This window comes from Aricia agestis, chromosome Z (assembly GCF_905147365.1).
Source record: "Aricia agestis chromosome Z, ilAriAges1.1, whole genome shotgun sequence".
Lineage (NCBI taxonomy): Eukaryota > Metazoa > Arthropoda > Insecta > Lepidoptera > Lycaenidae > Aricia > Aricia agestis.
In genome coordinates this window covers 10,092,244-10,115,073 of record NC_056428.1, presented here as the reverse complement: position 1 = coordinate 10,115,073, position 22,830 = coordinate 10,092,244, and the positions used below count along the sequence as shown (strand labels likewise).

The 22,830-nt window shown below is 37.3% G+C and overlaps 4 protein-coding genes and 1 pseudogene across 5 annotated transcripts; all 5 read right to left on the bottom strand.

Moving 5' to 3' along the window:
• Positions 1-23: 23 nt before the first annotated feature.
• LOC121738813 lies at positions 24-1,381 on the bottom strand (annotated as a pseudogene).
• Positions 1,382-1,705: 324 nt separating this feature from the next.
• Positions 1,706-3,509, bottom strand: LOC121739328. Its single transcript, XM_042131719.1, has one exon. The coding sequence runs from the start codon at positions 3,427-3,429 to the stop codon at positions 1,744-1,746; it is 1,686 nt and encodes a 561-aa protein (XP_041987653.1). The 5' UTR covers positions 3,430-3,509; the 3' UTR covers positions 1,706-1,743.
• A 2,494-nt stretch (positions 3,510-6,003) lies between these two features.
• On the bottom strand, positions 6,004-7,769 carry LOC121739329. Its single transcript, XM_042131720.1, has 2 exons — positions 6,710-7,769; positions 6,004-6,531 (listed from the first exon to the last, which is right to left on the bottom strand). Exons 1-2 carry the CDS (start codon positions 7,526-7,528, stop codon positions 6,124-6,126), a joined length of 1,227 nt encoding a protein of 408 aa, XP_041987654.1. The 5' UTR covers positions 7,529-7,769; the 3' UTR covers positions 6,004-6,123.
• Positions 7,770-7,808: 39 nt separating this feature from the next.
• Positions 7,809-12,144, bottom strand: LOC121739010 (testis-expressed protein 47-like). 2 transcript variants are annotated; one of them, XM_042131313.1, is made up of 6 exons: positions 11,960-12,144; positions 11,099-11,266; positions 10,518-10,724; positions 10,066-10,221; positions 8,438-8,591; positions 7,809-8,019 (listed from the first exon to the last, which is right to left on the bottom strand). In XM_042131313.1, exons 1-6 carry the CDS (start codon positions 12,044-12,046, stop codon positions 7,859-7,861), a joined length of 933 nt encoding a protein of 310 aa, XP_041987247.1. In that variant the 5' UTR covers positions 12,047-12,144; the 3' UTR covers positions 7,809-7,858. The 2 variants fall into 2 exon arrangements, with proteins under 2 accessions (XP_041987247.1, XP_041987248.1); XM_042131314.1 differs by lacking the exon at positions 11,099-11,266.
• A 1,996-nt stretch (positions 12,145-14,140) lies between these two features.
• LOC121739094 (ATP-dependent RNA helicase p62-like) lies at positions 14,141-16,906 on the bottom strand. The gene is made up of 5 exons (XM_042131417.1): positions 16,701-16,906; positions 15,695-16,615; positions 15,258-15,490; positions 14,835-15,013; positions 14,141-14,397 (listed from the first exon to the last, which is right to left on the bottom strand). The coding sequence occupies exons 1-5, from the start codon at positions 16,751-16,753 to the stop codon at positions 14,239-14,241; spliced, it is 1,545 nt and encodes a 514-aa protein (XP_041987351.1). The 5' UTR covers positions 16,754-16,906; the 3' UTR covers positions 14,141-14,238.
• Positions 16,907-22,830: the final 5,924 nt, after the last annotated feature.

Here is a 22,830-nt window from a genome sequence, read left to right as displayed (position 1 = left end):
CCATTATGAGTAATCCACATTACATTCAAATTCCACATAAATATTTTTGAGTTTCTTCATAGCTATCACTAGGACACCAATCGGTAAATAATGTTAGATATTCTAGCTCAGCTTCGCTTAATTGCTGTTTTTTTTTCTTAATGCATCTACTTTCGGACCTTTTAATTACGATAGAGCCAGGCTGTGCAACGTAAGCATTTGATTCTTTTGGCAGGAATCCATGAGCCCGAAGTAAACGACATTCCAATCGGTGAAATAATCTTAATTCGGTGTGCGCAATCTCAGCATTTTTCAATTTCCTTTTTTCACTCTCGGCATATTTAACCATCGCATTTCTGACAGAATGACTATGAATCGCATCTAGACGCTTGGAATATTCCATGTAGCACTTTTCTAACTCTTTTGTCAGCGTAGAAATATTTTTTTAGTAGGTTGGTCCAAAAATACTTTTTCATAGACAAAATCTAAATTTACACGCATCCTCAAGACGTTCATGGTTCCCGTAGTTTGATAAAATAGCCCATGCAAAATGTTAAAGAATTTCTTTTCTAGTTCAGTAGAACTTTTTTCAGTAAATTCTATGAGATCTTTAAAACTGCTTATTAATTGATCTATCAAATCGTAATCCTGTGAAATTGTATTCTTTAATACTTTAATATTATCCTCGAGTAATTTGCTATGTGGCTTTACATGTGTAACATGGGCAAAATAATAAAGTTGCTGCTTTTCCATTGCATTAAAAACTGCAATTAAATCACTTGAATTTTTGAAATACATTACAGGTTTTGTTGGAGTTCCAGAACAAATAGATTTAAGTTTCTCAAATACATCATCAAATGTATCATCTTCACTCAACCTCCCTAGGTCAAATCCTTTCGCTTCGATTTCCATGGAATGAGCAAAATCTCTATTATTCATTCTCCAAGTTTGAGGAGATAAATAGTATAAAAATCTACCATATTTTTGCTGTAAATTATATTTGTAGTCTAAGATAATTAGTTTAGATTTTATATTAAAGAGATCGAGAGCGTACCGTTGAAGTTCTTTAGTTTTGCTTTTAACTTTAGTGTTTATCTCTTCGCATTGTTCCATAAGCTTCATGGATTTTTTATAGTCTTCTAGGACAAAGGTATCAAAATATTTTACTTGATCCGTTAATTTTGTAAGACTTATCTTGTAACATTTTATTTCATTCAAATGCTCAGTCTCAATATTCAGAATACAATCTTTTTTAACTGCTTCGTCATATTTCATTTTTAAACATTGATTTAACAGCGTTTTCTCAAATTTAAAAGCAGGGGAGAATACTCTTAGGGGGCGACCATTAACACATTGAAAATAATCTTCGTCAATATCTGTGACTGCCACGATTTTATCTTCTGAATCGTGGAAAACATTCTTATGCCATAGCTTACTCTCATATTGTTTTTGTTTTTGTACGATATTTAATCCCAATTTCTGTGTAAATATTTTCTTATTAACAGCTTGAGTATAAATTCTGTATGGTAGAAAAAATCTTGCTTTTCTAAGTTTACTGACTGATAATGTTTCATCGTAACTTATATGTAATGACACAGACGAAGATGTTTTTTTACTGTTTTTAATAACTTTATTTTTGTTGTGTAACATTGCGTTGTATTTTAAAAATTGTTTTGTTGTAGGATAATCTCTATGACCATGACAAAATAAATGCTTAACTTTTTATTTTATGTAACGTGCTAAGTTTTTTCAATTCCCTATATTTTATAATTGTTCCAAGAAAGGCCAAGGGTCTGTATCGTCACACCATTCTGTAAAGTAAAGCAAAAAGTTCCTTTTCTTTAAGCTGAGCTGATTGTATCTTAATGTTCTGTCATTAGCGGCATCGGTTTTATTTGTTATGTTTGAATTGCCTTTTCTACTTAATTGTACCGACATTTTAGGTTTATTGTATTCTTTTGGTGGTGCAAAGGCTTGATTAAGAGCTTTAGTCATCTCTCGGAAAGCTTTAAGCTCACGTTCTGCGTTATACGCATTTTTCATTGTTTTTAAATCTTGCGCGAAAATATCGTTACGTGCTTTATTTACTGTGTTGAAATCAAGTGTGTCTAAACGCAAATTGTAATCTTGGTACATATTTTCCAGCACAGTCATAACATCTTTCAGGCTTTGACCTTCCTCATATTTTCCTATTACTTGTTCATAAACAAACTCTACACATATTTGCAGTCCTAACGAAGTAAGACTAGCAATGTCTTCGAAAAAATTATTGTTTAATATCCTGTAAAACTTTTCTTTCACATGTTTTTGATTGTATTCTTCTCTATCCAACTCTTTCTGAAATTTTTCTATGTAATAGTTAAAATATTCAAGGTTATCTGTTGCCATCGCTTTTAGTTGATTGATTCGTCGTAGGAGGCGATAGTAAGTTTCCTGACTTTTTGAACGTTGAATTAAATAATCTCTGCTTTGTATTTGCATAGCTCTAAATAGGTCCATAAGTTCCTCTGAGTGTTTGAAGTACATGTGCACGGAACGAGGATTAAGTAGTTCCATCTTTACTTCTTCTACGATCCTGTCAATATCCCTTGCCTCTGACAGTAAATTATTTTCTGAGAGTAAATCATCCTCTGGTATATTATCTCGAAAAGATTCATCATGCTTTTGACGCCAGGTAAGAGGGGCCACTAACATTAAAAATTTTCGGTAAGACTTTAAAATATTAGCTGTAGAGTCTAACTTATATATTTCGTTATTGATATTGATCAAATATGAAGAATATTTTAAAAGCTCAGTTTGTTTCGCGAGCAACTCTGCATAAATGCGATCCGCTTTTGATTCTAATGCGCATGCTTCATTATAATCCTCTATCAGAAATTCTTGAAAATAATGTGCGTAATTCCTGAGATTGTTCGATATTTTATCATACTCTTCAGATTCCTCTAAAATATTCTTTTCAATCTTCATCATTAAGTCCCGTCGGTACCCTAATTGTTGCCTGCTCATAGCATAATTTCGTATATTATTGATATACACTTTGATGTCGTCAAACATTCTCAGAGGCCTCCCTTCAATACAGGTATAAAACTCAGGATGTATTGCCACAACAGTTTTTACGTCATCTGGAGGCCCCTCCATAAAAAGCCTGCGTGAAATATCTACTTCGGTCGCGTTTTTGTCACTTTTGAAGTGCAATGGTTGAGATAATTCGCGTCTAGTCCTACAGCGTTTCTCTCGGTCACTATATCTGATATAGGATAACAGTTTATCCGACTTTGGAGCACGATACGGCAGTAAAGTCTTGCCATCGAGGTTTTCCGTTTTAGAAGCCAAGCATTGCTTTCTGTTGGTAAAATAAAATTGGGTGTTTTTAACATACCGACGTCGGAAAATTACATCAAGGGTTTTCAAAGGAACTATGGGTTTCCTTTCTTTCTTCAAGCAGGACATAATCAGTTCGATGTAATTTTTGATGAACGGTCGCGATTTACAAATTCACAGATTACTAGCAATTACTAGTACCTATATATTTGTACAAATTACAGCTAGAGATATGACGCAAAAGTCTGTCAGTGTCAACGAACTTCAAGAAAAGGTTTTTTTGCAAATCAATTAGGCGAGCAGCAGGTAGCAGCTAACGGCAAGCAAATCTCATGGCCAGTGATTCGCGACGAGAGTTTACGAATCTTTAATTCTTTGAAAACTGTAGGTAATAGGTAAGCATAAACCTATAACGACAGTATATATTAAGTCTATGTAGGTAAGTAATAAGTATAGATTAATTCCCTTTGGGATGTTTAACGGCCGTTCCCAATATTTGATCTATCTCTGGTTTTGTCCTACTAGAGATAGGAATAGCTCACAATTGACATAAAATATATGTCTCTAATGTCTAATGTGAGCTATTCCTATCTCTAGTAGGGCAAAACCAGAGATAGATCAAATATTGGGAACGGCCGTAAGTGTTAACTGTCAGTAGTAAGAAAGATATAGCAAAATTTTTCTCTCGGTAAAATACTACACACACTGACCGTTCGGTCAGTCAGGCCTTACGTGTGTCGGCTTCCGTGGTTCATCGTAACTTTCAACGCTTCAGAGAGACTGGATCTTACGTTCGGAGACGAGAATAAGGCAGATATCGGGTGACAATGGTTCAGGATGACCATTTTGTAAGGAAACAAATCTTAAGAAATCGACCTCAAACTGCTATTCAGACACGAAACCTGTCGGAACAGGTCCAAGATGAACGTGTAAGTGATTGTACAGTAAGAAGAAGATTCAAAGAAGTTAAATTAAACTCAAAAGTGCCAGCAAGGGCACCAAAACTTGAGACAGGACACCGAAGAGCCAGGCTAAGATTTGCGCGTGAACATCAAAATTAGACAAGCGAGTGAAATCTTGTGCTGTACAGTGATGGGAGCAAATTCTGTGTACATTGTATTGACAGGCGATAAAGAATGTGGATAAATCATAAGGAAAGCTACAGGCCATCAAACTTACCGGAAACAGTGGCCTATGATGCAGGCTTCGTAATGGTTTGGAGTTGCATATGATTTGGAGCCCGCATGGAGCTGATGATTATAGATGATGGTACTTTGACAGTACAGAGCTATAGCACCGACATCCTGGAACTGCATGGTGTGCCTTTTACACAGTTTTAGGTAGTTATTTTCAATTTTATGTGCGTCCATAGAGTAAGAAAATCGGGCATTATTACCTAAACGATGCTGGCGTAGCCCAGGTGGAGAGGCCAGCGTGGTCTACGGATATGGATCCGATTGAAAACGTGTGGCACATCAATGGGTGAACGGTACGAGTTAAAACTCCAGCTCCAAAATGTGTCCAGGAGCTCGAGTTAACGCTAGTGGAGGAGTAGGAGAATATCCCACAGGAAATGATTGACAATTAAAATGCAAGCATGGAATGGCGTATCCAGGCCCTCTTGAGATCCATAGAAGGCATTACACGCTTTTAACATGGCATTTCTTTAATAAAAATGGAGAATTTATCTTAAAAACTTACTACTGAAATTTCAAAGATTTTCTTAATTTTTTTATTTTTGCTGATTTTTTTCTATTTTTAACGTTTTTATGCCCTAAATTTACATAAAATTTCTTTTTAATAATCAATTAGTAAATAAATAAATAAATATATAAAAATCAGTGAACAATTTAAAAAAAATTGAAAATTTTGTTATGTTCCTCTAATTTTGCCGGTGTGTTTATTTTATTTTAACATTACATTATCATTTTAAAAAGGTTTGATGATGAAGTTAATATTTCACCATAATATTATACTTACTAGTTATGTGATTAGTTAAAACTGAGTTTAAAAAATTAATAATTAAAATCTGGTATTTTGTTACAGGTACTTACATTTTTTTGCAATAAACTCCGGTCTAGTAATTTTGATAATGAGAATTTTACATAATTATTGCGAATGCTTATATAAGTGCTTACATAACAAAAAAATGATATGATATTATTATAAGGTAGAAACACGGATTTTGTCGAGCACTTTTATTAATCCCGACGCTTCGGCTGCTTTACAGCGGCCGTGGTGATTGAAACCCAACTAGATGGGATCCAGTGATAAACAAACTAAAGCACAAATCTAGGACACCTCGGCTTTAAGACACTGTGAGTTTGTTCTGCGGAACGCAAACAAAAATTGATGAATCTTCGGGTAGTTGAAGAATTTCAATGAATTGGACGCCTGTCACCTCAGTCCACCCGTGTAAAGCTGTAAAGCAGCCGAAACGTCGGGATTAATAAAAGTGCTCCGCGACAAAACCCGTAAGTGTTTAAACCTTATAATATCGTGAGTGATACTAACGTAAACTTAATAAATCATTATAGAAAATGATATTTTGTGTTTACGTTAAATAATACAATTATTATATTATTATATTCTATGCAATTTTCACATAACACAATATTATTATTGGCTATTAGTGTACACGAATAGCCAATAATTAAAAGAAATTTCATGTAAGAAACAATAAAATAGGGAGGAAAATAATCCGTTAATTAATTTACTTAATTCTAATAATAGTCACGTACAAGAGATATAAAAAGTGCAATCAACCGTATTAATAGGCATTTTACAGTTATAAATTAACTACCTCCTTACCTAGCTATAAAGCTACTTTGTATACCGTGGTGGTTCATACGCCGATTGCAATCGTCTATTGAGCCTTCGCACATCTTTTAGCATTTTGTTAGCCTCGACGGCCTGCTTCGCTATCTTCGCTTCGTTCTCATATAGCTCCTTCTCTATAGATTTTATAGAATTAGTATCGAATGTAGATAGGAGTAGCATCAAATCGTTGTACTCTCGTTCCAAACACAGGGTCATGTCGAAAGAGCTCAGTTTAGCGTCATTAGGCGCTACGAGGCGTTCGTAAGTAAACTCGACGTAATTGAAGATTTCAATTGCCGCTTCCGACGACACGATGTACTTGATCTTGTCCTCCAATATACTGTAAAATATGTTCTTCAAATCCTCTTCCCTTGTTTTGTTCCATTCTATAGCATCTTCTATTTCTTTAATCTACAAAAATCATAACAGGTTTATTTAGGAGGCTCCACTAAAAATTGACGCAGTTATTATTATAAATTATTATTAACTTACAATTTAACCACATCATTAATTATTAATAGTACCTAAGCAAAATTAGATCAATAACGTCATCTTAAATCATTAATATATATAGTCAGCTAAAAATTACCTGCAGCTGGATGAACTCTAGGTCTTGACGCATCAGATCTTTTAACGTCTCTAAAGACTTAACGAATTTGACCTTCTCGGCATTTAAGTTCTCCGTTACCAGCAGATAATTTAAATTTTGTTTCTCCAGTAACTCAAATATATGAGGCAACTGCCCTGGAGTCTCGAAATATAGTAGCGGTGGAGGTAGCTTACTCAATCTAAATTTAATACCATCTACGTCTACTCTCTGAAAAATGTCTGACTCTATGTTTATTATGTCGGTGCCGTCTAAAATCAAGGGGTTGCTTTGTTGCCATAGAATAGGTGCAATGTTGTACAGAAAGCTTTGAAACGATAGCAATATTTGTAGCGATTCGTTGATGTATTGCACTTTAGATTTCACAGATGCCAGCTCGTAATTAGCTTTCTTGTGATCCTCAATCTTGTTCGCTAATTCCTTTGATAAATTATCAGATTTTCTCATTACAATAATAGTTTTATTGTTATTGTCTGCTAGAAATTTGTCGAAACTATTTTTGTATTCGTCAAAGTTCTTCGAAGCCGTCTCGTACATTTCTCTTTCTGTCTTTATTTCTCTGTCAATCCGGAGTATTTCATCTCGTAGAAGCCCTGTGAGTGTTCGTTTTAGTGCAATATCTCTGATATTCTGTTTGTACTTGCTTATTGATTTCTCAGTTTTTATTGGTCTTCCATCGATCAGAGAGTAATAATGTGGGTCAATATCGACTATAGTTTTCAATATGTTTTCTTTATTTTCATTTATCGGTGGTAGTTTCGTGTCGTTAGGTTTTTTCGTAGCCTTCAACTTTCTTTCCATTATATCAACGTGCCAGAAGTTAAATAAAGTATCAGGGCTTGCAGAATAAATCGATATCTCTATAGTAACTGTTAGTGGTTCCTATGTGAACATTCATCATGGCTATAAATTATAATATTATCTACTGATTAATACAGGCGTGTTTGCAGGCGAGAATAACATAAAAATAAAGTGTAGAAGGGCTGATAAAGTCCAGAAGAACCTACTTGAAAATAAAAGTTAAATGTAACATGTAGTATCGAGAGGTCTAAACAAAAGCACAGCACCAATAAGAAATAGTGATTACCACGACAAGAGCACAAATTTTGAGATTTGAACGCATAAACGAAATTAATCACTAGCAGTGCTCATTCCTTCTCTCTCTTCTTCTTCTACAGTCTCTTTGGTAATCTCCCAGGACATCAATGGCAACGGTTCAACAAATGTGTCGTCTATTTTGAGCTTGTAGAGTAGACGAGGTGTGTATTGGGTCGGCAGAGGCCAAACTTTTTCTGAAAATTGTTAAAGTATTTTATAAAAAGGCAAAAAAGCTTTTATTTAATGCCTTACTAGGCATTACATAAAAAGCCCTTGAAAGCAAGTGTACTTTGTATTATATGTACACTTGCCTTTCAAAGGCACCAGCCACCAGGCCACGTACGCAGGAGTGTTATAATAGTGCCTAAATATTTGCGCAATACATATACAAGAGCACTCGCTCTTTTATTTATACGCTTGGGCACTATAAAATAACTACTGCGCAGGTAGCCTGGTTTCAATGAAAGCAGCGACCGTCACTGAAACTGGTGTGAGATTGTTATGTTTACAATATCAATTAATATTCTGTATATTACGTAACATTATAAACTTGTAATAAAACAACATGAAAATACTAAAATTGTTTCACCAATTTATTAGTAAATTGCTTACCAAAATAAAACGTGTAATGATCGACTCGACGATGCATGCGGGCTACAGCCCGAAGATCTAGTAGGTGCGGTGATGCCAAAAGGTAATCTAATAGATCCACTTCTGGCAGGGATTCCATCTTTGGATCTGCTGCTAATAGTACTTCGAGAGTAAGCTGGAAGACCAAGTAAGTGTTGGAAGATCTTTGAAATGCAAACACCCTTACTTAGGGCCTGTTTCACCACTTCCTGATAAACCGCCGTATAGGCTATCCACAACTTTTTTGACAGATTCTCCATACTCTATCTGTTAAGTTAAGTGGTGGATAACCTATGCGGCACTTATCAGAAAGTGGTGAAACATGCCCTTAGCTAATAGTGATCCAACAGATAGTGTAGGGTTATTTGTACACTGACGGCACGAACTGCAAAAAGTGGCTGGCAGATATACTGTAAAAAGTGACTGGCAGATATTCTGTCTCACACATCTTGAAACTCTATCATTTTTTCGTGATTGTGACGCCATTGTGCAAACAGACAAACAGCCAGAAGATTATTGTCTACGAAACTTACAAACCGCGCTATCAAAAGCGTCAGCGTAAAACCACACTTATGGCAGAGTAACTTTGCTCCGTTGCGTTGCGAACAAGGAACATCTGCGTTGTGTAGTGGCGAATGGCGATGCACCACAGTCCACAACACAATACTTACAAGACCGAAGACGGCGACGGCGCAACGAGTGCTTTCATCATCTGCTGGTCATTCCGGTAAAATACCGCATCTATGTGACATCCATACTAATATTATAAATGCGCGAGTGTATCTGTCTGTCTGTCTAATACCTCTTCACGTCCAAACCGCTGAACCGATCTTGCACACAGGATACACACAACAGGATAGTTATTATTTCAGAAAAATTTACGGTTCGTTCGCGAATTACCACATTGGTAAGTTTTGGCATAGGGGAGCGTAGCCGCAGCATCAACGCCATCAACGCAACGATGTTAAGAGCTGGCTGTCAAATGTTGCTGTGTTTTCTAATAATAAGTATTACGGTCCCGGAAGACGATTGACTCAAATGAAATTAAGATTTATTTAATCATTGTATATTTATCTGATATTTGGCTAACCAAAAAACACGATTCACTTATTTTTACTAGATAGTTTTATTTTTCGAAATTATGAATCTTTCTGGGCTTTTCAACAAATATCTGTTAGGTACACTTATTGAGTTACTATCATTATATAACTTTCACTACTACAATCACACACTTCATAAAATAATAGCTAAAGGAAATATTAGTAATGAATTTAGTTTTTAAGTAATCATCAAAAAAGTTTTGGGAGTTGGGACCTACCTACGACGTTTACTTTCGTGCTATAATGCGGGAACCGTTGTTACACGATATTGTTCACTATTAGCTCTGCAGCGTAAAGCCCATTGCCCGGGAGCACGATTCATGGAATCACTGTATCACGATTGGAGGATTCAGGATAGCGGTGTGTGTAGGCGGGGCTAGCGTTTTGACAGTTGGGGCTAGTGTTAAGAGCCTTTAACATAATATTTAATACAAGATGATGCCCGCAACTCCGTTGCGCCAAAATTTGCTTATCGCGACTGGTGACTGATGCGAATGACCGTGCTCTTACCTTATCATGATACCGTGTGATTTCACCCAGCCGGTGCAGCTTGTCCAGGCAAACACGCAGCTGCTCCATGTGTTCAGACAGTGGGCCATTGACCTCCAATTTGGAGATAAGCGTCGGCGGATCTGCCATTACCGCATACCAGTCTTTGAAAAACAACTGTTGGTAACGAAAATTTAATTCAGACTTTCCTGTAGTCAGATAGTTTTAGGTGTCTACATAAAGAAGGCGGGAAGGAACCCTTCGGGCCATAGGATGTGGCTGACGCGGCATATGCCCTGCCAACTTTTCATTTTCTAAGCCATTGACGTTTAAGACTGTCCTCGTATGATTAATGCTATATAGTTCTTTAGCCTAGAAGTGTTTTATCACTCATGCTTATAGTTTAAAATACAGTGGCTTAAAAAGTATTCGCATAAAACTTGCTTACTTCTACATTCTGAGTACCTACTAACCGTTTTTATTGAATGGTAGACCATCAGCAATTTTAATCTTCTAAACATATTCCAGTCTGTTTCTTCTTGCGCCTGTGAACTATTTTCAGGCGTAGCTAGGCGCTGAATATATGCAGCGTGTTCAACTTTCTCTTTGTTTTTCTCTATCCACTTCACTTCATGACTGAACAGAAACCTTAAGTGTCTGTGTATGGTATCTTCAGATCCCTATGTCATAGAAACATCATCAGAATCAAATGAGTCGACAGGAACCAAGTACAAACCGTAAGTCTGAACGCCTAAGATTTTACCCCCGGAGTACAGACTACAACAGTTAAGTAAGAGATCATAAAGCCCTCCCAAAAAAATCGCTATTGAATGAACGCTATAGCGATTTTATTAAACCTAGAATATCATTCCAATAAACGATATTCTAGGTGTACTTACCCGTGAATACGCAATAGCAATATTAAGTATATAATATATTGTGTGCATTTGCTAGTGAAAGAGACGACAATAAATGAATATTCTACGTGCTCTGCGATATGGGTCGTTGTAAGAATGTCTATACGCCCTGCTACCATACTTTAGCAACTTAGTACCTCAATGACATGTACAAAGTATCTATCGTACACCAGCAGTAGGCCTCGCACGGGGATGTCGCAGTACCCAGAGTTCACATCAAGTATCGTGGCCTTGAAATGTTCGATCAACTCCTCTTTGGGCAGTGTATGCTCGCCAGCGTACAACATGCGTTCCGCGTACGTTTTCTGTAGTTTGGAAGTAAGTAGGTATATGACGTGTTCTGTGAGTTTGGATAATTTTGGATGTTTGACAAAAAGTGTTGCTAGCATTAATAAGCATAGCTTTGGTAGAATTTCCGTAAATTGAGTGTACCGTGTGCAGGGCCGGATCTAGGGGGGGGCGAGAGGGTGCACTTGCCCCGGGCGGCAAAGATTGGGGGGCGGCCGGAGGCCACCTGCGTGGCCCACCACGCTACCCCGTCAACGTTGTTTCGCAGAATTATATCTGTTGTTAAAAGACTTGGAGGCGCCCCTTGTCTCGGGGCAATCATAGAATTTTATTTAAGTACCAATTGAAAACGCACATTTTTGCTTGGAGGGCGGCAAATTGGGATTCTGCTCCCCCCTTTTTAAAACGTAGATCCGGGCCCGACCGTGTGTCCCACAGGGATTGTCCCCAGTTCCCTCTACATACGTAGTTTGCATGTCATTCATATCAATCAATACAATAAACGATCATGCGTGCATGGCAGCACGTAACGCATGTAATGCTGAATTACGGTATCTCTATTTTGTACTTTATTCTCAGAAGGTCTCTGAGCGGCCGCGGCAGTTAGAAACTGAAGTTATAGTAATGAATAGAGTACTGAGTTGAGCAAATAGTAAAGACGACACAAATTTCTACATAAAAGTTAAGCCTGAGATAGAGTAGGTACCTACCAAACCAAGTTTTATAAAGTTTTCCTCGACTATGTGAAGAACAGACCTCGTGTCTGTACTCGTTTCTATTTCTGGCGGTAGCGCCATAATAAAGCACCAATGCAGCAATGTTTTGAAATCTTCTAAAGTCTTGTAAATTTTATGGTCTGTTTTACTACTATTGGCATCACATTTTAAGCAGTGATTATAATATTCTCTTTGATTTTAAATTTCTAATTTGATTATCGTTTTCAAAACAACATTGACAGATGTGATATTACCATAGTAACAGTCACGTCACAGTATAGCAATATGACATATCCCTAGGGACTAATATTGCTATACTGTGGTCACGTCATGATTTATGATCACCATGGTAAGCACCATAAAGTTAATATATATTCCTAGCGGAATAGAGCAATAATCTCGAGCTGTCAAACGTAACCGAAATTGGTTTTCATCTGTGTGAAAAATGTGTGTACGTATTACACTTACACAAACATGATTGAACATGAATTCTATTAGATTAAATTGTCAACGTGCGGCACGTACCGACTGGACGTCAAAATAAGAGTGCTGCTGTCATGTTACAACTTACATGTGTCACACGTCTCATTTTACCACGCAGTGTTACTGATAGTGACATCTCGCTTGCTCAGGCCTTTGTTTCTCTATTCCGCTAGGTATATCATAGGTATATTAACTTTATGGTAAGCACTGGCCTCCATTGTTGGATGTCAGTGATGGTAACATATTCGCAATTTTTTTCCAAAAAAGCGGCAAAGCATCAATTATTCTCATCTCGAAAATTAAAAATTTTAGAAGGTACTTATTTAAAATCAAACAAAACGGAAAAGTTCACTGTAGGGCATTTCTATGTAAGCTCGTACAGGTCCCATACAAATACCTACTGGCCTGGATACATACCATCACCTCATAGAAAACTAGCGTGAAACAACGCATGCGTTGTGTTTTGCTGAGTGCGTGAGGGATTGGGAATTTTAAAGATCAGGAACGCAAGTCGCAACACCAGACGAGTTACAAGACGACGAAGAAGAGTGACTCAATATTTATATAAAAATATAATAATAATGTGATAATGCTTGATTGGATCTGTTGTTTGATTTTGTACTAATTCTTGTATAATATATACCTCATACCTATACAGCTATGCCAAAAACATTATTTCATATAAGTACCTACCTGAGTAGGTAGTACCTATTTGGAAACATCAGGAAAGTGGCAGCCCTAGCAAAAATGTCTATTAACCCCATATGCGTCCCTTTTCACCCCAGACTGTGGGTGAATTGGGTCTAGTAAGTTTTTGGACCTTTTTGTTTATTTTATTTAATAAACTAAAATTGTAATGTATTGCAAACAAAACTGGGAACCACCGGAACTCTATTGATAAAATGTTTTCTTATTAATCTTAAGATAAAGTCAATAAAAATCAATGTTGAGCTTGGAAAGTGACCCGATTCCCCCCATTTTACGGTATAGTTTTTATTTAAAATGGATCTACATTTTTGGCAGGGGAAAAAGTTTACAGGAGTTTTCTAAATATATAAAATTGGCTGTGAGTCTTTGTTTTACAAAATTATTATAGTTTTATCATTTTTCTTTGCAATATTAACCGCCTTTAGTATGTACTTTAATAAACTTCTTCGTAAATATCATTTGTAATTGGGGATACAGTAACGGGGACAGCCAGGGGACTGTATTTTAGGGTTTCTGTTGCTTCTAGAAAAAAACTTTAAACAGTTATGATTCTGAAAACAAAAGCCCTATAAAGTTTCGATGTTGAAGTTTCATTAGGAGTGATTTTACGGTAAAAACGGGACCCTACTTCTAAGACTTCGATGTCTGTCTGTCCGTCTGTCTGTCCATTTGTCTGTCCATCTGTCTGTCTGTCTGGATGTCCGTGTGTCTGTCTCTGCTCCTATACAAAAACACATTTTTTTCCTATTTTTGTTCTAATATAATAGTACGGATAACGGAACCCTTCGTGCGCGAGTCCAACTCGAACTTGGCCGATTATTTTATAATTACAATACTTTTTAAGAAAATAGGTCAGGACAGCCACTGTACGAGCTTACAGATAATTGCCCCTATATTATAATATTATCACTATCACAATAGTTTTAATACATATTTTAGTAATAAATTACATACTTCGGGCTAATTTTACACTACAAAAGAGTGTTATCTTATTCAAAGATAATAACAGGCCCCTTATAAAGTAAACAGCTAACATATTGGCTAATGCCTGTAACTAATTTATATTTTGTCTAGACATTGTACTAGTATCTGTTGTCTCTAAACCGATTGAATCTTTGATTCGGGTTCCAACTTCTCTTGTTATATTTGTTGTTGGAATGAAACTTTTGTTTTGTTTGTCTCTCCAACATTTTGTCTTGATTATAGGATCTGGCTAATTCTAGTAGTTCTTGTGGTATTTCCTGAAATAAATATTAGAAATATGTAATATTATTTGATATTTCAGCATTAAATGTGAATGTATGAAAACAGCATGAAATGAAAAATAGGAATTAACTTGAATGTTAAAGCATTTAGAGCCAGAAGAGGGACAAATCTTCTAACAAGTCAATCTTGTGTATTTTTTTTAAGTACTTTTGCGGAAACAGTTGTGCCATTTTGTTTTGTATATTAAGGTGTGGAAAAAAAATTTGGGGGACAGAAAATAGTCTTGTTTTCAGAGACACAATACATATCCATGTTAACTACAATTTTTTTGAGGTATTCTTCAATGTGTTATTACAAAATACAATTTCGCTTAAGCATGACAGGGACACACCCAAGTGGCTATTATAAAATTCTAAAACTCTTAACCATCTGTCTCTATATAAATAAATTATACTTGAAATATAATCATTACCTGTTTAGCTTCTTTCAGCACTTCAATTAGACTTTTAGCTTGTCTTCCATCATCCTCTGTTAGCAGTGTGTGTGATTCACCCTTGTTCTGTTGCCGACCAGTTCTGCCGATACGATGGATGTAGTCCTCGGATGTATTTGGAAAATCATAGTTAATTACATGTGTAACTCCATCGACATCTGCAAGAATATCATTTTTAAATATTAAAACAATTTATATAAAATATTTTAGTGGCTTTCTTAGACTGGTTTTAGCTTCATCATTTTCCATAATATTTGAAAATCATTAAAAAAGCCATGGGTAAAAGATATATATTTCTAGTAGCTTTCTAACAATATGAGCACTGCATCAGATTGTGTTTGAGTGTGAACTCTTGCCACTTTTCATTAAGGAGGGGAAATGAATTAAAATAAATAAAATTACCTAGTCCTCGGGCAGCCACATCTGTAGCAACAAGTATGTTTGAGCGCCCCTGTTTAAATCTATTTATCACATTGTCTCTTTGCAGCTGTGATTTGTCTCCGTGAATACCATCAGCTCGCCACCCATTCCTTTTCAGCGTTAATGTTAGTGTATCTACAAATCTTTTAGTATTTGTGAAAACTAGAATTTTTCCAGCACTGCTGCCACATACATCGTGCATAATAGATTTGAATCTGAAAATTAACCAAAATGATAATAAATTTTGAGTAAAGCAAAAAGGAACAAAGCCCTGTTTAGAGTAGCTTGTATTTAAATTTAATAAAAATAGAATTATTCTTCCTCCAGTAATAAGCAAGCTTGGATTGTTAAATCTTATTACTTGAGGATTTAACATTCCAAGTTTATAATAACACATAATAATATTGTATCCATTATACTTTTCCATTTTTTCCGTTTGATCACAGACATAGATATGTTGCTGGATGTTATGATTTGCAGACAACTCGGTGGAGCCAACATTTACTTGCACATATTCTCTGAGATAGTCTTCAGCTAAGTGTTGAACTTCTTTAGGCCAGGTTGCTGAGAACATAAGAATCTGTCTCTCGTAGGGAACTCCCTCTAATGCCTTTCTTATTTGAGGTTCAAATCCCATGTCTAACATTCTATCGGCTTCATCCAACACAACATATGAGCAACGACTTAAGTTTGTGATTCTACTGTCAATAAAATCATTAAGTCTTCCAGGAGTCGCTATTAATATATCGACACCCGCTTGCAGCTTCTCAGCCTGCGGTGTTCTGCTTACACCACCATAAATGCATAAGCAACGAACACTCATCTTTTTCTCAAAATCTTTAGCAACTTCTTCAATTTGTCTAGCTAGCTCTCTAGTCGGGGCCAATATGAGCACTCTGGGTCCTCTTCCTTTTCTTCCGACTGTTGTTTTTAGATGTATTAGGGCAGGGATGAGGTATGCCAGAGTTTTTCCTGTTCCTGTTTGTGCTATGCCAACAAAGTTTTGGCCAGATAGAGCTACAGGCCATCCTTGGGCCTGAATAATTGTGGGTTCGGAAAATCCTTGACTTTTCAAGTATTCTTTTACATAATCTGGAAATTCACTCTTTTCAATATCAGTAATAGGGGCTGGTACATCTTTTCCAATTATTGTAACCTTGTTATCAATGCAGAAATCACTATTTTTGCCTTCGGCAGCTTGAATCGCGTAAAAACGTTTCCAAGTTTCATTACATACTACGGGGTAATTTATATTTCGACTTAGCACTAAATTAACTTTTTTGTCAAACGTGAAACCACGAGGAAACGATTTCAGGACCGTTTTATTATTAAGGGCGAATCTGAAAAATGATCGAATAGATAAAATTACTTTCACTTATATATGTATGGTACAGAAAATTGCATGTCCTTTAGACTAGTACTTACGTTTTTATTATAAAATTCCTTCGTAAGAAACATGTTACAATAGTTGATGCCATAATAATAATTATAAGCGTTTATATTTTAGCATATAATATCTGAGTAGGAATGAACGAAAATATTTCGATCCTATTGTTTAAAAAACCTTTTTGTTGTATTGCATAAAATTCGGTATTGTAATAATTTCTTAAATTTTTACGATTTTTTCACATGGATCTCTTCTTCTTCTTTTTTAATCAGGATTTACGGCATGACACATTGACACTGACAACTAAAAAGTAAGGTTAGGTTTTTTTTTTTTTTTTGGGAATTGGCACTGACACTGGGGTGTACTTTGCCATAAACAAAGGTAGGGAATAGGCGATGGAAAAACAAAGTAAGTACGGAATTTAGGATTTTGGATCTAGTTAGAAAGTTTCATAATAAAATATATTAAATATTTATTAAATTGTGACGTAAATATTGAGATAAAAAGAATAAACTAATTTATTACATGAATTTAATAATATTGGAACAGAAGTCGGAAAGGGTATAGATATAGAGGAGAGGTTATCATATAGACAGGAGTGATCATACAGAGGACAGGAAAGAATAATATGAGTTAAATCACCCACTTCCAAACCGCAATCGCATGCATCATCGTTGCGAATCCGAATTCTTTTTAAGTGCGCCGGTGTGATGACATGTCCCAACCTCATTCTAATTATAGATGAAGTTGTACTTTTTGATAGCTTTATTTTGAAGAACCAAGGCTTAAACTGAATCTCAGGTTGTATATATTTATAATGAACACCTTTTCTTTGACTACTTACTGCCCAGTCCTTACTCCAATCCAGTTGGAGAAAGTTCTTGGCAAGAGACGGCAAGTCGTGACAATAATTCACATACGGAAACACATCTCCACAAGAAACCGCATCTTTGGCCAGTCTATCTGCCTCCTCATTTCCAAGAATGCCGCAATGACTTGGAATCCAAACAAATGTAACAGACAAATTACTGACAATACACCTGTGCAAAAGGTTTCTGATTTGTATGATTATGGGAAAACATTTTGATCTAAACGTAAATCTACTCAATGCTTGCAGGGCACTCAAAGAGTCAGTAAAAATTACAGTGTTTTTAAGCTTTGCTAGTAATATGTAGTCAACTGCTTTAAAAAGACCAAAGCATTCACCAGTAAATACTGAAGTTTGTGGAGGAAATTTAACTTTTTGAACTATATTGTATTGGAGATGGTAAATACCTACTCCAACACAATTATTATTATCTACTGATATTTTAGAGGCATCCGTGTAAATGTGATGCCAACCATGCCAATTATTCGTTGTTAAATAATTAAAAAAAGGCTTTGCATAATATTTATCAGATTTTTTAATTCCTATGTCAAAGCGGATATCAGGATTTAAAACAAGGGATTCCAAGGATGAGTTAAAAAGCGGGAAAACAGGTAATCTATGTGTAGGGGCATCAAGCGACAAATAACGAATATAGCTATTAACTAAGCAAGGGCGAGATTTGTGCAACCAAAATTGATTATTATTTACTAAATCTAACAGTTTTTTTTAATTTCGGAATAAGGGGATGGTTTGAAAATTGCAAACAACGAATAAAAAACTTGTCAGCCAGATATTGCCGCCTTAGATAGAGCGGTGGTTCACCGCATTCTACCTGCAATGCATTTATTGGCGATGATGCCATGGCTCCACAAATTATCCTCATAGATTTTGCCTGTATCTTATCCAACTGTTTAAAACCAGCTACGTTACAAGGTTCTAAAAGGAATGTACCATAGTCTAAAACACTTCTTATTAAAGCGTTATACAGCAATTTTAGATTAAACGGGTGAGATCCCCACCACACTCCAGATAAACATCTAATTATGTTTAACGTACGTTCACACTTCGACGCAATATACTCATTATGGGCATTACCATTAAGTTTCGAATCTAAAATTACGCCTAAAAATTTGACCTCCTTGTCAACTGGAATTTGTAATCCATTATATTTTACCACCACTGGAGGAGGAAAGCGCATACGGGTAAAAAGTACAGCGGAACTCTTCTTAACTGAAAGATCTAATCCATTCTCATCTAACCATACCTTTAGACGTGTCACGTGCTAGGGCTCGCGACAGTCTAATGGAGGCTCTTTCAATAGATTGATCTATTACATAAATTGTTAAATCATCGGCGTATTGCAGAAGAAACAATTCACCATCTATATCTGTTAACATATATGATTCCAAATCTGAAGTCACGCTAGTCACTACATCCTCTATATCTGACGAATAAATATTATACAGAGGAGGACTTATCACTGAGCCTTGGGGCAGCCCTTTATCAACAACCCGCACCTCCGTCGACGTTGTATCTTGTAAAGGCAGAGCAATAAATCTTTCCAATAAAACGTTTATAATAAAATTACTTATGATTTCCGGAACACCTAATAAATCTAACTTTCGTTTGAGAATATCTATCCTTACATTATCATATGCTGCGTTTATGTCCAAAAAAGCTGCTAAAACTGATTTATTTTCTGAAAAAGCAATACGAACGTCAGTGATAAAAAGAGCTAAATTATCTATAGTACCTTTTCCTTTACGGAATCCATATTGACTTTTGGCAAGAAGTTTATATTTTTCAATATGCCACTCCAGACGGTTCTTTACGAGATGCTCTGCAATCTTTAATAACACTGATGATAAGACTATGGGGCGATAGCAAGTGTAAACTTCTTGGGCGATAGGAAGAAGCTGAAGACGGAGGTTTTCCAGGTTTTAAAATGGGAATAACCTTTTGTGTTTTCCATGAATTTGGAATATTACCCGTTATTAACATTAAATTAACCAAATCCAAATTTTAGAGGACCGGTTGGTCTCTCTAAGAGTTCACTAGAGGTCGGAGGAGTAAAGAGTAAAACTCGATTTACTGTGGTGAACTGAAGTGATTTATTTACAAAAATGCGCTGCTTATATACAAAAAAATGAGTTAATTATTATTATTACAAAATGTACAAAGGTTAAAAGATTGATTGTGATTGGCTATTACAATTAGAAAGAGATGTACAGAAAGGGATAAAAACATTTACAAAAATTATAAAGGGAAAAAAATTGAATAAGAAATATTTACAAGGTAATTATGATTGCCGCGCGAGAAACTGGCCGCGCCGCGGCGCGCGGCCATGGCATCGCCCGAGTATAAATATGGGCTCTCGCGGCCCGCGAATTCAGATCGCATTCCATACCGACGACGTCTCGCTGCCGGTCGACGCCGTGCCGGTAATAATTGTAGTGCCGCCATTTTGTGAAGATGGAAGCTCTGCAAACGTCATGAAGACCGTAGCCACGCTGCGAAGATCCCTCGCTCGACGTAACCTCGATGTGAAGACGCGTAGTGTTGTTGCGAAGAATTCTTATTAGAAAAATGCCTTTTTCAAGGCCGGTTCAGGTCCGGTATTATTACACGGACAGCTGTTTCTCTTGTCATTGCGAACGTACGTTCTTTGCAGAGCGATTTTCTTCTGTGTTTCAACTTCTATAACGAACGTATACAAAGACGGCGTGCGTTCTTTTCAGAGCGCGTTGTTTTCTTTGTTTCATCGGCGAACGAACGTAGGTACTGCTACAGTGCTCCCCCTCAAGCGAAGCGTACCGGCAGTCTGATGACACGGCCTGTTCTTGTTGTCTTCTGTGCTGGACTTGCTGGTAACTTCTGCTTGATCGGTGTTGCACTTGGTAATGGTTGTGAGGTAACAGGTAAAGGTAATGAGGTAACGGTAAAAGGTAATGAGGTATTTTGAGGTAAATTATTGCCAGTATGTGAAGGTAAGGTAACAGGTAAATTGGTATTAGGTAAGTTGAGAATTACCGGTGACTGTTGTACATTGCTCGTTGACTCGCCGAGGTAATCTTCACTCAGTATGTAGGCGGGCTTCAAACGATCGATGGATACTGTTGCTGTGCGATCGGGTAGTTGTATTACGAAGTATTTTTCTTCTCGTCGGAGAACTTTGTACGGCCCGTCGTACGGTGTTTGAAGTGGTTTCCTTACGGCGTCGTTACGTAAAAATACGTATTCGCACGTAAGTAGATCACGATGTATGAAGATGTTGCGTTGATTACCGTGGCGCTGTACATTGTTTTTCGGCTTGAGAGAGTTGATATTTTTCGTAGTTGCTCGATGTAGGTATGATCTAGGCTCGATGATGATGTTGTTTCGAAGAAGTCGGCCGGTAAACGTAGATTACGGCCGTAGGTTAATTCGGCGGCGCTGACTCCGGTGTCCTCTAGTATGGCGGCGCGTAGTCCGAGTAAAACTGTAGGTAGCTCGTCGATCCACGATGTATTACTGTTGATGAGTCTTGTTTTCAGTGAATTCTTGAGACTTCGATGCCAGCGTTCGATCATGCCGTTAGATTGCGGGTGATACGGCGTTGTACGGGTTTTTTCTATTCCCATACATCGAGTTAGGTTGACGAACAGCTGACTCTCGAACTGGCGTCCTTGATCGGTTGTTATTGTAGTCGGACACCCGAATCTCGCTATCCATTGCTCGTAAAATACTCTTGCGACGGTTTCGGCGGTGATGTCGGTGCGTGGTACAGCTTCAGGCCATTTTGTCGAGCGATCGATCATAGTGAGTAGGTATCTATGACCAGTCGCTGTTGTAGGCAGCGGACCGATGATGTCGGTGTGTGTATGTTGAAAGCGATCGACTTGTGGGAATGTCGACACGGCGCTCGATGTATGTCGTTGTATTTTGCTTCGCTGACATTGTATGCAGGTTTTCGTCCACTCGCTAATGTCGGAGTTCATTGACGGCCAGAAGAATTTTTGCGCGATGAGTTTTCTTGATGCTTTTGTTCCAGGATGACTTATGTTATGAATGGAGTCGAACACGGCGCGTCGAAAGTCTTGCGGAATGTACGGCCGAACGTATTTTGTTGAAGTTTCGCATACAATCTTGATATCGGAGTTAGGTAGCGTAGTTGTTTTGAAACTTAAGTTTTCTTGGCTGTAGAGTGTAGGTAGCGTGCTATCTCGCTCTTGCGCGCGAGATAACTCTTCATAATTTACAGCTGACGGCGTGTTGATTGTTTCGATGCGGCTGAATGTATCGGCGACTATGTTGTCTTTTCCGCTGATATGACGAATGTCGTGCGTGAATTCGGAGATAAAAAGTAGTTGTCGAGTTCTTCTCGGAGTTTCCGATGTTGATGTTTTCTTCTGTAGGGCGAATGTCAATGGCTTGTGGTCGGTGAATATAATGAGTTCTCGGCCTTCGAATATTTTTCTGAAGTATTTTACTGACATGTAGATAGCTTGAAGTTCGCGATCGTAGGTGCTGTACTTCGTTTGCGCTGTTGTAAATTTCTTCGAGAAGTAGCCGAGTGGTTGCCACTTGTTATTGTTGAATTGTTGTATTACAGCTCCCGCTGCGGTGTCCGAGGCGTCGGAGAAAATAGCGATCGGTGCTTTGTGATTCGGGTGGGCGAGCAAAACAGCGTTTTTGATGCTATTTTTGCATGCCGTGAATGCTTCTTTTGATGTCTCGTTCCACTCGATCGGTGTCTTGTCTCGCTTTTTCGCATTATGTAGGTATGCGTGTAGCGGGGCTTGAATAGTGGCGGCGTTCGGTATGCTGTCTCGGTAGAAATTTAGCATACCGAGGAAACGTCGCAATTCTTCTATGTTTTTTGGTAATGGGAATTCTTCTATTGCTTGTAGTTTGTCTTGTGGCGGCTTGATTCCGTCGCTGTTTACGGTGAAGCCGAGGAATTTTACTTCTTGTTTTCCGAGTACACATTTGGCTGGGTTGATCGTGATTCCGTTTTCTTCTAGGCGTTGAAGAACACACCGCAGATGTTGGCGATGTTCTTCTTCGCTGCTGGATGCGATCAACAAGTCGTCGATGAATGAGAAGACGAAGTCGTAGCCTTGCAGTATTTCGTGTATAAAACGTTGAAATGTCTGGCCTGCGTTCCTAAGGCCGGGACACATTCTCGGAAATTCGAATAAACCGAATGGTGTGATGATTGCTGTCTTCTCTATATCCTCTTCATGGACTGGTAATTGCTGGTAGGCTCGGTTTAAGTCGATCGTCGAGAAAATAGTTTTTTCGGCGAGTTGGAAAGTGAA